General features: G+C 42.6%; 1 protein-coding gene across 6 annotated transcripts in view; it reads left to right on the top strand.

Annotated features, from left to right (window-relative positions):
* Window positions 1-12,591, top strand: part of SERGEF (secretion regulating guanine nucleotide exchange factor) — a 233,335-nt gene that overhangs the window by 189,314 nt on the left and 31,430 nt on the right. For 2 of the 6 annotated variants that reach the window (XM_032240896.1, XM_032240892.1), the window contains one exon: window positions 9,242-11,813. The exons of the other annotated variants lie outside the window; for them this stretch is intronic. In XM_032240896.1, coding sequence (XP_032096787.1) covers window positions 9,242-9,285 — 44 coding nt within the window. In that variant the 3' untranslated portion in view covers window positions 9,286-11,813. Of the gene's footprint in view, window positions 1-9,241; window positions 11,814-12,591 lie in introns of those variants that run through there. 6 annotated transcript variants of the gene reach the window in all.

The raw sequence follows: 12,591 nt of genomic DNA, 5'->3' as shown, positions 1-12,591 counted from the left end.
TCTGCAGCTTTCCCAGGCGCATGGTGCAAGCTGTCATTGGATCTACCATTCTGGGTTCTGGAGGACGGTGGCCTCCAGATCCTCACAGCTCCACTAGGCAGTGCCCCAGTCTGTGCACTCACAGGCTCAACACCACGTGGAAGCTGCCAAGGTTTGAGGTTTGTACCTCTGAAGCCATGGCCCAAGCTCTGTGTGTCCCCTTTCAGCCACAGCTGGAATGGCTGGGACACAGAGCACTATGTCCCTAGGCTGCACACAGCACAGGGACCCTGGGCCTGGCCCATGAAATCATATTTTCCTCCTAGCCCTCCAGGTCTGTGATAGAAGGGGCTGCTGTGAAGACCTCTGACATGCCCTGGAGACATTTTTCCTGTTGTCTTGGGGATTAACACTGGGCTCCTCATTACTTATGCAAATTTCTGTAGCTGGCTTGAATTTCTTCTTAGAAAATGGGGTTTTCTTTTCTATTGCATTGTCAGGCTGCAAATTTTCCAAACTTTTATGCTCTGCTTCCCTTATAAAACTGAATGTCTTTAACAGTACCCAAGTCACCTCTTGAATGCTTTTCTGCTTAGAAATTTCTTCTACCAGATACCCTAAATCATCTCTCTCAAGTTCAAAGTTTCACAAATCTCTAGGGCAGGGGCAAAATGCTGCCAGTCTTTTTGTTAAAACATAACAAGAGTCACCTTTGCTCTAATTTCCAACAAGTTCCTCATCTCCATCTGAGACCACCTCAGCCTGGATTTTATTGTCCATGTCATTATCAGCATTTTGGTCAAAGCTATCCAACAAGTCTCTAGGGAGTTCCAAACTTTCCCACATCTTCCTGTCTTCTGAGCCCTAAAAACTGTTCCAGCCTCTACCTGTTACCCAGTTCCAAAGTCACTTCCACATTTTCAGGTATCTTTTCAGCAGCACCCGTCTGCTGGTACCAATTTACTGTATTAGTCCATTTTCACACTGCTAATAAAGAATACCTGAAACTGAGCAATTTATAAAAGAAAGATATTTAATTAGACTTATAGTTCCATTTGGCTGGGGAGGCCTCACAATCATGGCAGAAGGCAAAGAGGAGCAAGTCACATCTTAGATGGATGGCAGCAGGCAAAAAATGAGAGAGCTTGTGAAGGGGAATGCCTCTTTTTAGAAGGGTCAGATCTCGTGAGACTTATTCACTATCATGACACAGCATGGGAATAACTTGCCTCCAGGATTCAGTTTCCTCCCATCAGAACCCTCCCACAACACATGGGAATTCAAGATGAGATTTGGATGGGGACACAGCCAAACCATATCACCATCTCACACATAATGACTGAATCCCAAAGGGGGAAGTTATTAAACCAAGGTCAGACAACTTGTAAATGTTGGTGCTGGAGCTGGGGCCAGAACCATATCTTCTGGCTTCAAATAAAGTGGAATTGTTACACTCCATAATGAAATCTATGCCCTGAAAAGATTAATGAGGCTTTCTAGGGGAGGTAGTTTGAAGTAAAGGTGAGAGTCAGGGAGAGCCTTGGGATGCTTTTACAATTCAGATGAAAGGCAATGCACAAGATCTTTAATTAGAGCTTTGGCATTGGGCTGAAGAGGAAGGGGCTGATGGGAGAGAACATAGAGGTCCAATCAGTAGGACTTGGATGTAGAAGATAGACAAGAGGGAAACTCATCCTGTCTTCAGTTACTGTCCTTTACTGAATTGTCACATTGGGCTCCATTTGGTAACCTATCTCAAAGTGGAAAAGAAGGGGTATAGATCCAAAAGAAATACATCAGACGCCTCCAGTATTTCCCAAAATTAGCCTCTTTGTAATTGTTATTGTTGTTCCTGTTCCCTAGAAGGCCTAATTCTTTTCCAGATCCTGGCCTTCCAGCTCTTAAGTCCTCAGAAATGGGATCCATTTGCCAGCCACCATTCTGGCTTCATGATTTTACTCATGGGCTCTTGGAACTGCCATCATTGTCTGAGTGTCCCTGGTTTTGGCTTTGCCACCAGGCCCCATGAAGGTGCCATACATGTGACTTGCCTCCTATCGCATGACTCTAGGTTTGAAACCAAAGCCCTGAGACAACCGGCAACCCATGCTGACCTCCAGAATAGGCCAGGCACCCAGCCTGAAGGAGGGCTCTGGACTGGACTTTAATGCGTAGGGGTCTTACCCCAGGTCTGTAGACCACTTGCCTCAGAATCACCTGGGGAAGATTAAAATGCAGATTTCTGGGCTCCAGCTCATCCTACTGAATCAGAATCTCTAGAGGTAGGTGACAGGAACTTGTATTTTTGACAAGTGCACCAAGTGATTTTTATTTACTTTAAGACCCTGCCTTAGATAATTTAATTTTTTCTGGACCTCAGTTTCCTTATTTTAAAATAGAAAAATCATATATTCAATTTACTGTGAAAATAAAAAAGTACTTTGGAAAGATGCTAAAAGTTTATACAATATACTTATTACATATGACTAAGTTTATAGTCTTGAGATAAAGAAAATTTGAAATATTTCTCAGACTGAAATACACTGAAAACTGGTAAATAGTCTGAGGGCTCACACTTAGAAAATGTATGCTTCCTAAGTGCTAGGATTTGAATGTTTGTCCCCTCCAAAATCCATGTTACAATATAGTCATTGCAACAACATTAAGAGGTGCGACCTATAAGAGGTGTTTAGGTCTGCCCTTATGAATGGACTTGTGCTGTTATCGAGGGAGTGAGTTCATCCCTACTTGTGCTCTCGCTCTCTCTCTCTCTCTCTCTCTCCACCACCCTCCCTCACCATCCACTATGTTATGATGCATCAGGAAGGCCCTCATCAGAAATGGCACTTTGATATTGGACATCTCAGCCTCCAGAACTGTAAATCAATAAATGTCTATTCTTTATAAATTATCCAGTCTGTGCTATTCTGTTATGGCAGCACAAACTGTACTAAGACACCAAGTAAGTGAATATATGAATGAATAGCCTCAGGAAAGATAAACCATGAAGAAAGGTCATTAAATTTTTCTTCAACATCCTCTACTTCATGAATTCAATCAGCATTATTTACTGAGTGCCTAATATGTGCCAGGGCACTATGCCAGGCTGAGAATCTAAATAGGATGTGGTCCTTGACCTTAAGGGATTGGAGATCAATATGATTGTTCAATACAGTGTGATAAGCACTGGCCCCAGGATGGGTGGAGAGGTGGGTATTAGTGCTTTGGCAACAAGAGCAGGAATCTCCTCTATCTGGGGCTGTCAGGAAAGGTGTCACCAAGGAGGTGGCCTTAGAGTATAGGATTGTTCCAAGAAGGAAAGCCCTTTTCACAGTCCTTGTCACTCTGACTTCCTTCTTCCATTTCCATTGCATTAAATTCTCTCCTCAATTGCCTCTCCTCCTCCATCAAACTAGTCTCAGGAACTCCATGTTTATGTTTTTTTTTTTTTTTTTCTTTTTCAATCTACCCAAATCTGCTTTTACACTCAAAACCAACATTTCAGTTTAGTCATAAACACTTGATCTTAAAACAATGCTCTTTTGAGGAGCAGTGGGGTTTACACTGTTACCCCCAAAACTTTTCATCTGAAATAGTTTTAAGCTCTATTAGGGATTTCGTTTGTATGTTTACTTTTTACATCAGCCAGCGAGAGGCGGGGGTGTTATGCTTTGTTAGTTAGTCGCTCTTGGATTTTTTTGGGGTGGTGTTGGGAGAATTGGTGACAACTGGTTTTCCCCAGCTCCTGTTATTTTACTAGATAAATAATCAGTTTTGCTTACCCATAAGAAAATCAAGGATTAACTCATGTTCTTCTTTGTGTTTTAAGGTAAAATGACAATGGTTAATGAATCAGCCTTTAAGGTGACATAGCCCTTTACAACTTACAACATGTCTTGACTCTTCATGTTCTTCTTTTCCGGTCAAAAGGTGATCCACAAACCAGAGGCAGGGAGGGAGGTGCTAATGAGAAATGGAGAGCCTCAGGCACTACCTAAGACCTGCTGAATCAGAATTGGCATTTTAGCAGTATTCCCTGGCAATTCTTATGCACACTAAGAAGTGCTTAAGAATTGCACTTATGCACTTCTTAGTGTGCATAAGAATTGTCAGGGAATACTTATAGTCTCTTCTATAAAGCTAGTGGTTTGTCCCATTTATTGAATAGGACGTTGAAGTCCAGTGAGATTAGGGAACTTGCCTGAGGTCACCTAACAAGTAGCAGAGCCAGGCTTCAAGCCCTGGTTTATCTGATTCTAGTTCAGCACTTTATCACTGTCCTGCTAGATTTGTTTTGTGCCATATTAATTGGAGAACTCTTCTCTGTGATTCATAGTTGTGAAGAAGGAATAAAGTAACAATTTTCAAGGTATAAATATGTATCTTCTTGGGAGTTGCAAGGGACTGGAAGAGTTAAAGGGGAGCTCACAGACCGAACCTTGACTTTATGCCAGACACTTGGACAATTCTACACAGGAAGCCTTGTCCCCATTTTACAGATGACCTTCATGAGCCTGTAGGGACTCTCAGGGAAGCAAGGGTTGAGTGTGATATTTAAAGCTCAGGCACTAGGACTGTCTGTGTCGGAGGTGAAGGAATCAGAGAGATGTTAGACATTTCCTTTCATCCTTAAAATAAGATTCTCTTCTTCTATGAGGCTTTGACTAATCAGGATGGGTGGCTGCCTGCTCCTTCTGAAGTCAGGAACTTAGGCTTTGGTCACTAGGAACTCCTCTTGATTTATGAACAACTCTGTCTTGTAGAGTAAAAGTGGTTTTCCCAAAAAGGAAAAAAATAGCTTAAAAGAAGGCCTTGAAGAATCAAGATGACAAAATGTATTATTTATAAGGACCTAAAATAAGTGCCAGATCCTCCACTTGAAGTGAGCAGGCGACAGCCGTGCGCTGTGTGGAGTAGAGCCCAGCTGACTCCAGCTGGGTCCACACGGCAGGGCTGGTCAGCCAGGGCTCCACTCACTATTCCAAGGCTCTTCTCAGAAAGTGACTTCTGCTGCCGGTGCCGGCCATCTGTGGAGCTCATACGAATGCGTCCCAGCTTACAAGCTTAAAGAGAATATTCTTGAAGGAAGCTAGAGGAAATGCAATGAGAATCTATGGATGGTAGAAAGAGGCCATAAACACACACTCATCTGTAACACACAGGCATGTAAGATTACATCAACTTCCTGACTTACTCACTCAAGGATACAGACACATTGAGAGCAAGGAGTCCAGGAAGCTTGCTCTATACAGTAGATACGAGTTATCTCAACCTCGCCTTCACCAGCCCTTGGTTCCCTAGTGGAACTTGTAGCTGCAGGTAACACCATCCACGCGGAATGGAGTTCTGCTGCATCCAGCAATCGGCCCCTCCTTGCCGCATTACAGGCCTTTTTCACTCAAGGCTTGCCTCATCATTCTTGAAGAACTTACAGTTGCTGTATTTTCCTTAAAGAGAATGTTGACAAACATTTCTTATACAAAAAGTTCTTCTACTTTTTGAAGCAAACTCATGGTCAGCAAGTTTACATTTTTATCCAGTGGGGAAAAATAGAGATTCAGTATCTAGGAGTCTCTGATCCATAGCCAGAATTATGGAAAACCCATTTCCTTGTCAGTCATCCCTTGACTCTGGCCTAATACCTTTGTTATCTGGAAGTTTGTGATACTGAGTTAGACCTGAGGATCATTTCCCAAATCTGTTTTTCTGGAGGGCAAGATTCAGTGGTGGGAGGGAGGTAACTGAGTAGGAGGTAATGCCGAGGGATTTCTGAGGGCACCCAGGGCAGATAGGAGATTGTGCTCCAGCTCCAGAACTGTTATAAGTCTTACCCACATAACAATAGGCCAGGATTTGAACAGACACTGCAGATTTCAGAGCCTTCTCACCCAGCTCTAATTCTTCCTGTTTCATTGTCTTTCTCTTCCTCTTCTGGATGTGGTGACTACACTGTGGGGAGAAATGGTTTTAGTAGCTCTTACTGTATTTGTAGCTTACTTTGTGTTTCTGTTGGCTGATGGCTCCCACCCCAGCAAGAGGAGCTGGTTGTGATCCATGGGCCCTGATGCAGTCCCCTGGCAGCATCAACCTGATTTTGCCTCTGGTTCTGATCTCAAGGCCCCTCCAGTTTCCTCTTACAATGTTTGCCCCTAGAGGGCAGGATTCAATAGGCTGAGGTTTACCTACATACCCTGGCAGTATAGGGAGGCTTCAAGAAGATGGATATCTGACCTTTCTACCCGCTACATACCAGTTCAGAATAATAAAATCTCAGGCTTGAGAGAAATTTTCAGCATTTTAAAATCCGGATATATACTCAATATTTGAATGAGAGGGAGTATGGTGTAGAAAAAGGAACACTGGTTGGATTCAAATCCCATCTTCACCACTTTCTAGCTGTGTGATCTTGGGCTGGTCACCCAATCCTTATAAGCAAGGAATGCCTTGCAGGGCCCTGCTGGAGAATAAAGATAATCTAGGTAAAGTGCTGACATATATGATGTGCTTCATAAGTAGTAGGTAGTACCATTACCCTGTAAACCAGAGGCTTTCAAACTTTTTCCTTCAGAACACTTGAATTTGTTCACATATTCTCTATCATATATGACTTTTAGATTCCTCACAGCCCTGGTTATTTTATTTATTATTATTACTATTATTATTTTTACTGTGATAAAATATGTATGACATAAATGTAGTATTTTAACCATTTTAAGCATACAGTCCAGTGACATTAAATACATTCACCTTGTTGTAAAACCATCACTACGATTCATCTCCAGAACATTTTTATTTTCTTATACTGAAATGTTGTACCTATTAAACAATAACTCCCACTCCCTATCCTTGCAGCCTAGTCACTCTATTTTGAATCACATGCTCCAAATTCCTCAGTGTCTTTCTTTCCATTGCAAATGGAGGTTAAAAAGAGCCTTTCGGGGCCGGGCACAGTGGTTCATGCCTGTAATCCCAGAACTTTGGGAGACGAAGGCAGGTGAATCATGAGGTCAGGAGATTGAGACCATCCTGGCCAACATGGTGAAACACTGTCTCTACTAAAAATACAAAAATTAGCTGGGTGTATTGGTGTGTGCCTGTAATCCCAGCTACTTGGGAGGCTGAGGCAGGAGAGTCACTTGAACCGGGGAGGCAGAGGTTGCAGTGAGCTGAGATCGTGCCACTGTACTCCAGCCTGGGCAACAAAGCGAGACTCCATCTCAAACAAACAAAAAAGTCTCTTGGAAGGGTTTTGAGTTCTTCAAACTCCCACTGGGGAGCCCGAGAATTAAAAGTCTATACCAGTAGCAGCAAACTTTTGGGATTGCAGATGGTTATAAAATTGGTGTCAATATAGCTGCTTTGCATGGAATGGATCTGGCAAGAGGCTTCGAAGCACTGATACATTCCTTTCAGAAATATCAAAGGATATGGCTTGGCATAGCTTTGGGGAGAAACCAACAGTTTTTGAATTCTTTAATAGCATCTACCTTATGGTGAAGATTAAATGATATAATTCATGTCAAGTGTGTAATACAGTGCTTGGCACAGATCAGACCCTTATATGTAGGCTTTCGTTATCATTATTGCACTATGGCAGAGATAACACATATGTTTGGGTAGTTAATTCCCATGATAGGTAGATGCCATTTTCATTTTACCTGAGGAAACTGAGTCTCTGAGCTGCTAAAACTCGCAAAATTACAGAGCTAACAAGTTATAGCGTAGTAGAGCTGGGATTCAAACCCATACTCTTTCTCGCATAAGATGCCGGCTGTTGTGATATACCAAGAAGGGAGCCCTGTGGGTGAGTTATACTGACTTCATCTTGGGGTTTCATCTTTCTATATACCCTGGCCCTTTTCTAGGGTCATATCATCTTGCTATTTCTTCTTCTTAAAATCATGCACCTAATGTCCAAGCTTCAGAGCTTTCTGTATTTACCAGTCCCCATTCTCTGTGCTATCTTGAAGTGATCATTACAGTCTTCAATAAGCTCTAAAATAGGAAACCAAAAGCAGGTGTGTAAACCATGGAACTCTCTGGCTTTACTGGATGGGTATCTAAGATCTAATGAACTGCACATGGAATTTAGAGAAATCATTGATTGGGATTTGATCAGGAAATGATACTTTCCAGACATTCAAGGTACACACAAACGCTAGGTAGAGTTGTTCAGAAAAGAAAATGCTTGCATTTGACTTCTGTGAGTGATTGGGATTCATATTCCTTTCAGAAAACAAGAACCAAGTCACTCTCTCTTGCTCTTTCATGGCTGCTAGGAAGCTAAAGCCAACCTGGATACTCAATTACAACATGCATGTAAGCTCCCAGTGCTGGCATTTGGATATGCCTCCTTTCCATAGTTTTGAACTTTTGCTTCTATTTTATTTATTATAGGAGTACCCTTTCAGAGGAGATGAGCTCAGAGTAAGTAAATCAATAAAGACTATAAGCACGTAGAGGTCAAGGACCATTTTTGCTTATTTTAGTGTCCCTAGCACATAACCCAGTATCTGGCATATAGTAGATGCTCAGTAAGTGTTTGTCAATTGAGTGGATCTGAGCTATTAATGAATCAGCATTCAGAATGACTTAAGGGTGGCATCTCCGGTACTTTCCTTTGGATTTTCAGCTAACAAGGCCATCGAGGTGGAAGCTTTAGAAGGTGTTCCTTGGACTTTGGAAGTCTATCATTAGTGTGTGTACATGCTAGTAACAGACACCAGATATAATAATGGCTTAAACAAGACAGACTCATTTTCTCTCAGTATTATGGATTGAATCATGTCTCCCAAAAATGTGTAGATTAAATCCCTAACCTTCAATGTGACTATGTTTGGAGACAAGGTATTTAAGGAGGTAATGAAGGTTAAGTGGGGTCATAAGGATAGAGCCCTAGTCTGATATGACGTATCATTATGAGAAGCAGAAGAGACACTAGGAATTGCTCTCCCTCTACACACAGGGGAAAGGCCGTGTGAGGACTCAGCAAGAAGGTAGCCATCTGCAAGCCAGGGAGAGACTCACTAGAAACCAAACGGCATCTTAATCATAGACTTCTAGGCTCTAGAACTGTGAGAAAATTAATTTTTGTGTTTCAGCCACCCAGTCTGTGGTATTTTTTGTTATGGCAGTCCAAGTAGACTAATGCATTCACACATGAGAGGTCTGGTGATATCCCCTATAGGATTGGTATAATAGTTCCACAGATATCAAGGGCCCTAATTATGTCTGTCTCTCTGTTTCGCTATCCTTAACATAGGCCTTCATCTTCAAGATTTTCTCAAGGTCCAAGATGGCTACTAGCAATATTCAGCCAGATAGAAGGGAGAAATGACAAAAAGAGGCCTTTGTAAGGCACTTTCCCTGAAGTGGTACCCAGCAGTGTCAACTTAAAACCGATTGGCCAGCGCCTAGTTACATAGCCAAACCTGTTGTAAAGGCTGGGAAATGAGACTTTTATCTGAGCAAATGGCTATCCTGAATAAAATTTGAGGTCTGTTACCAGGAAAGAAGAGGAGATTGGCTTGTGAACGGGTAACCAGCAGTCTGTGCCTCAAAGAGCAGGAGAACTTTGGGGAATAAAGGAAGCTGGAAGACAGCATCCCACTCACAAAACAGTCCCACTTCTCAGCACCTGAGCAGTATCCTGAGTGCCCTAAGCAAGGTGATGAGAGAAGATGGCTCTCACCTTCAGATTAGTCCAGGACCCCTGCTTGGTTGTAGGGCACTACTAGTTTGGGCCTAGCCACCCTCCCAGCCTTCTCTTCCCCTGTTTGCCAATACCTTGCCCCTAACCCTGTTCCCTAAATACGCCTGCACTTACTTGCATTGCAGTTCCCTCTACCTGGAATGTCCTTTGACACTTTAATATCTTATCCATCGTTTCAGGCTCTGTCCAAACTCTTCCTCCTGGGAGCACCTAACTTGCTTTCAAAGAGTAGAGCATGGAAAGGGGTGGGGCGGGGAGGGGAATGAGGTGAGGAATAGCCTTACGGTAGAGAAACCTGGCAAACACTACCTTTCCCAGGTGGCCAGGGTTAACATCACCGGTGATAAATCATGTTAATAGTATATAACTTTTATATAGTGTGATGAGAAGGATAATTCACCTCTGTGTTCTTCCTCCTCCAAGCCCATAATCCCAGTCTAACTATGAGTAAAACATCAGAAAAACTCAATTGAGGGACATCCTACAAAATACCTGCTAGTACTCAAAACTGTCAAGTTCATCAAAAACAAAGTTAGAGAAACTGTAACAGACCGGAGGACACTAAGGAGGCATGACAACTAAATGTAATATGGTATCCTGGAGCAGAGAAAGGACATTAGGGAGAAACTAGCCAAATCTAAATATAATATGAGTTTGGCTAATAGTTATGTACCAGTGCTGGTCCCTTGGTTGTGAGAGAGGTACCACAGTAATATAAGATGTTGACAATGGGGCACACTGGGGTGGGGGGGATATTTGGGAACTTAGTACTATCTTTAAAACTTCTCTGTAAATCTAAAGCTGTTCTAAAGAGTTTATTAAATTAAATCTCTGTGCCCCTGATTGACAGTATGACTTAGGCAAGTCACTTGACCCCTCTAGGCTCCGTTCTTCAGTGTAAAATGGGGTGGCATACCTTCACTGCAGGATAGGAAAAAACTTCAGTGAGACAGTATGTGTGACAGCACTTTGGAAACAGCGAGCCTCGGCCCTTGGGATGGCTTTGGGTGCTTCCCACATTATTGCTCAAATGCAGACTCCACTCCTGCCTCCCTGAAACTCTACACAGGGAGACACTCCAGAGGTTTCCCCAGAGGCTGCTGTTGCTGGTACCTAGCAAAGCCCTGCCCTGTCCCCATCTGGAGTTCCTTTTCAGCCAGAATTTCTGTACAGGTAACTTTCCGTTCACCTCTCTTGATACCTTGCTCTTATAGACTAAGCTTGCATTTTTATTTTCATATTTCACTTCATTTTCCCCCCTTGAATTTAGTTTTTCTCTTTAGGAATCAGCATATGACTCAAACTGCCAGTTCTAAATTTAGTATCGCCTGTGATACGGAGAATGCATTTAGTGCTGCCTGGGATATGTATTTGGAAATAATGGTTTTATTTATCCACATCCAGTAATTCTGCTGCCTGCCTGCTGGGTTCTTTCAGGAAAGAGTTTGTCATCTCCTTTCCTCCTAATGATGAAATGTTGCTTGCTCAGGTCCCAGAGGCCCAGCCCAAGTCAGATGCTGGTGACTTGAGTCTCTGTTTAATTAAACAATACCATTCCCAGGATTCTGCAGTCACAGGGTTCTCTCTATGGCTTCTGTTTAGAGGGAGTTTAGAAATAGGTCTAGAAAGGGCTCATGGACTCTTTGGATCCTCTAGGCTTATTTCTGGGTCTCAGGCTGTTAAGATTTGCCCCTTTTGGGGGAGAGTTGCCCCGTCAGTGCTAGAATATATGGAAGAAGGGGGAAACTCTACGTGTATGTAGCTGTGCCCTATGTTGTGGATGCTGAGGACTTAGAAGAAGTAAATCACATGACATTCTTGCCCTCTAAGAAGCTCTTCTCTTGTTAGTGAGATGAACACATATACACATGATTGGAGTGCAATGTAAAACATGCTGTATTAGAGCAATGTACATGGCATGGTGTTAATGTAGAGAGATTATGTGGTAAGGAAAGGAACACAGAGAAGAGGTGATATCTGAGTAGAGTTTTGAAGGATGATTTTTTAGGAGTTTGTAAGGGAATGAGGAGGGTATTCTAGGCTGAGGGAAGGAACAGCATATGCAAAGACATGGAGGCATGACATAGCGTATTATGTTTGAGGAACTGCAATTCATTTATTTTAAAAATTGTATGGAGCACCTGCTATCTACCTGGTCCCGTGCTAATCATTAGGGTTTTCATAATGACCAAGTCAGACAAGGTTCCATTCTCCCAAACCTTGCATTCTTGTAAAGCAGTTTGTATGGCTTTGGCATAAAGCCGGAGATGAGGGATGATATGTGATAAGGAGATAGTGTGTATTAGTATACCTAATATGAATAATTACTAGTATTATTGACCTAAAAATTATTAGTCTCCCATAGTAAAGTACCACAGTCTATGTGGCTTATAGAAATTTATTCTCTCATATTTATGGTCTTACTTTTGGGGGCCAGATGTCTGAAATCAAGGTGTCAGCAGGACCATGCTCCATCTGGAGGCTCTAGGAGAGAATATTTCCTTGCCTCTTCCATATTCTGGTGTTTTCAGGCATTTCTTGACTTATGGCTACAAAAATCCTAACCCTGCCTTTGTCTTCATGTGGCCTTCTCTGTGTGACTGCATCTTTTCTTCCTTCTCTTATAAAGAAGAGACTGCTCATTCCAAGGTCTTTAACTTGTTTACATCTGCCGAGCTCTGTCTGTGGGCTCTAGGGGAGAATCTGTTCTTTGCCCCTTCCAGCTTCTGGTGGCTGCTGCCATTCCTTGACCTGTGGCCATATCACTCTAGTCCCTGCCCTCATGGACACATTGCCTCCTCCTCTTCTGTCTGTGTGTGACATTTCCCTCTGCTTTTCTCTTGTGATGGCATTTAGGCTAACTCAGATAATCTAGGGCAGACTTCTTATGTCAAAATCTT

This window comes from Sapajus apella, unplaced genomic scaffold (assembly GCF_009761245.1).
Source record: "Sapajus apella isolate SASKATOON/1434 unplaced genomic scaffold, GSC_monkey_1.0 scaffold47, whole genome shotgun sequence".
Taxonomy (NCBI): Eukaryota; Metazoa; Chordata; class Mammalia; order Primates; family Cebidae; genus Sapajus; species Sapajus apella.
This window is presented reverse-complemented; position numbering and strand designations above follow the sequence as displayed.